General features: G+C 42.6%; 1 protein-coding gene across 1 annotated transcript; it reads right to left on the bottom strand.

Moving 5' to 3' along the window:
* Nucleotides 1-380: 380 nt before the first annotated feature.
* HOXB8 (homeobox B8) lies at nt 381-1,974 on the bottom strand. The gene is made up of 2 exons (XM_056549103.1): nt 1,197-1,974; nt 381-898 (listed from the first exon to the last, which is right to left on the bottom strand). The coding sequence occupies exons 1-2, from the start codon at nt 1,615-1,617 to the stop codon at nt 582-584; spliced, it is 738 nt and encodes a 245-aa protein (XP_056405078.1). The 5' UTR covers nt 1,618-1,974; the 3' UTR covers nt 381-581.
* Between the last annotated feature and the right edge of the window lie 1,444 nt (nt 1,975-3,418).

Raw genomic sequence — 3,418 nt, 5'->3', positions numbered from 1 at the left:
TACAGTCTGTTCACAGTAACCCTAAAATCACAAGTGGCTTTTCACTGGGCGCATGCTAACTACATCCTCGCACACACTGAGAATGCGGGGTGCCAGGGACAACAAGAGGGGTATCTAGCAGTGTGTTAGGGGGGAGACTACAGCTGAATTAGGCAGTTTCATGTTGTTGGTCTGTTCTTTATATAGATATATATGTAAAGAAAATACAGTAAACCACATAGAGAAATAGTGCACACAAAACTTCTAGAGCAAACCTTCCCCAACAAAACAAACCCCAAATGATCATCCACAAAAGCTATTGCGTAAAACACAAACACTACAAAGTCAATTGCCTCCCCCCCCCCCCCTCATGAAGGTGGGAAGACGGTAGTAGTTTCTCCTTGTCTTATGGGGCTCTGGTTAGGTTTTTAATAAGTCGGAATAAGAGGGGATTTCAGCTACAGCAACATCGTGCCCCCCTCCTGTATATGTAACCAGGACCATAGGACGAGGACTGGGGACAATTGGAGAATGCCTGCTTCTTTCCAGGACCATAGGACGAGGACTGGGGAGAATAGAGAATGCCTGCTCACATGTCCACCCTAGTCTAGGCTCTTCTCGCCCTTTTGTCCATCCAGTGGGTCCTCAGTGTCTTGTTGTGACCTCTCCATTTTCTGTTTCTCCAGTTCCTCCTGCTCACATTTGCTGCTGGGGAACTTATCTTTGTTGTTTTCCTTTTTCCATTTCATCCTCCTGTTCTGGAACCAGATTTTAACCTGTCTTTCAGTAAGTCCCAGAGCATGAGAGACCTCGATCCTCCGTTTGCGGGTCAGGTAGGGGTTGAAGAGGAATTCTTTCTCCAGCTCCAGCGTCTGGTAGCGGCTGTAGGTTTGTCTACCTCTCCTGCGTCCAGCGGCTGCTGGAGACGACAAAGGGTCAAGAATAAGGGGATTGTAAATATGACCGGGACACACACAATGTACAAAGCAGGGGGAGAAGAAAAAAAAAAAAAGACTATACAGTACAGATATAAAATAAATAAAGGCAAAGCATGCTACAAAGGGCTGGGGCAGGAGGGTGTAAACAGTCTGGGAAGTGTCCAGCAGTAAAACACAAACCTCCATCCGGGCAATTAAACTATAAAAGCAATTCACAAGTGCACAAGTTACCCCCCATAAAACAGGGTCACTTTATGGTTGTGTTCCACTATTGCTCACCTTGTGGTCTCATCCATGGAAAGAGTTGTGTGGGTGAGGGACTCTGTTCAGAGCTCTCTGCCTCTTCCCCCAGGCCGGCTGAAGCCAACTTGCAGTCGGTGTATTGCACTAGATCCGAGTCCTGGCTGCTGAACAGGCTCTGCCTCTGCAAAGGGTCGTATCCATAGAAGCTGCTGGGGTCCCCATGACAGGTCACAGCGCAAGGATTCTGCTGGTAAGGGGGTGAGGACAAGGAGGAAGTTCCATGGTAAAATTCCTGAATTTGGCTAGGGTGCTGAAAGGTGCCCCCAGCACTGGGTCCATACACAACTGTGGGTCTGCCTCCTAGATCCTGTGCAAAGCCACAATCATAGTAATTGGGGCGCAAAGACTCCCCTGTTTTGTATTTGGAGAAGAGTGAATTAACAAAATAGGAGCTCATTTTAATGGTTCTTTTTTACAGACAAAAGAGAAGAAGAAGAAGAAGAAGCAAAAAAGATCCTGGCTGGTTGTGTCTGTGATTTCCAGGAATATAAAAGAAAGATACAATCAAAAGTCTATGCCTGGACGAGATTGCATCCCTTGTTTTTTATCATAATCAAAAAAATAGCACTTAAGACTTGTCGCTTTACATTTCCAGGAAGGGATTGCCAGTTCATAAACAGTTTCTGTGATTTACTTCGCAGCAAATGACTTGTTTCATATTTTGCAGCGTCTTTTCACGAACATTTGCATCTATTAGGAGAACCTCCTCCTATTGGCTTCCAGATCTCCACCAGGACTGAGCGCAGGATTGGGAGAGGCGCAGAAAAGCAATGGAGGGGGAGAGGTGGAGAGACACAAGAATATACCGATTAAATATGTTTAACTACCTCCACTAATGACAAATCCATCTCCAGCACCCCCCCCAGCACATCATATACCTAGCCCACCCCAAAGATTGATTTTTGGGGAGTGCAGAAAATTAAAGAGAGGGACATTTAGTCGTTAATTTGGAAATTTTAACGAGGCAGTTTTAGCCTTTTTAAATGTCAGGGTCGCTTTAGAAAACTGTAAAAGTACACGATTTAATTGCTGCGAGTTTTTACTGGGTCCAATAAATGTAATTGGTATTTTAATACAAGTTATCAAATCATACAGTTTCTTAGGCTAAACATATTTTAAAACAAACGAGCCAGTCATATTTAACATTTTAATGATCAATTCCCCCTATTATTGATAAAGGTGCGGGAACACCCCCTCCCCCCACCCCACAGGAAAAAAAAAAAAAAAAGGGGCCTGTAAAGTGTTTAGTAAACTATAAAAGGCTGTAAAGCCGAGATGGGGATGTTGTTTATGCCGCAGAATATAAAAAGCGTTCGCAGTTTACGAGGCTTCTCCATTACAGCGATAAAATAGCAGATTCGATTGGAACCCTACACATTATTATAGCAAGATGCTGCGAGTGTCAATACTGAATTAAAATCATGATTGTCTCCACAATAACACTTTCTCTCTCTCTCTCTCTCTTTTTGGGTGACTGTGTTTTTCTTCTTCCCTCAAGGCAGCTACTTATTATTACACAGAGCAGGCAGAAGAACAAGGCAGGGGTGGCCCCCAAACATTGGCCTCTGTCCCTGCTGCTGCTCCAAGCGACCCCCATCCTCCATCATCCCTGCACATAGTAATAATCCCCTTATCTCATTGCTCAGATAAAACACAGAAGGTCCATCCACCTCTCATAAATGCCTTCAGAAGACACCCTGGTTTATGGCCGCTTTTATTACAGTGTACTGCGCTGCTGTGGTTGTAGGCGCCTTGGCTTCTCACATCAGAGGCTTCAGGGAATCCCCAGACTTCTTTATGGACTTTATTGGGTAGAATATGGAGGAGTCATGGATACCTCAATATCGGTGGGGGGTCTACTTAATTAATGGAAATTGTCATGATGTAAAACAACTATCTATCTCATATCTATCTATCTATATATCTAATCTATAGGTCCAACTATGTATACATTTATTCATTTATTTATTCATTCATTTATCTATCTAGCTATAATCTATCTATCTATCTATCTATCTCATATCTATCTCATATCTATCCATCTATAATCTTTATATCTATCTATCTCATATCTATCTATCTAATCTATAGGTCCATCTTTCTATACATTTATTTATTAATTCATTAATTCATTCATTCATTCATTCATCCATTAATTTATCTATCTATAATCTATCTATCTATCTATCTATCTCATA

Source organism: Hyla sarda, chromosome 12 (assembly GCF_029499605.1).
Source record: "Hyla sarda isolate aHylSar1 chromosome 12, aHylSar1.hap1, whole genome shotgun sequence".
In the NCBI taxonomy this organism is placed as follows: domain Eukaryota; kingdom Metazoa; phylum Chordata; class Amphibia; order Anura; family Hylidae; genus Hyla; species Hyla sarda.
This window is presented reverse-complemented; position numbering and strand designations above follow the sequence as displayed.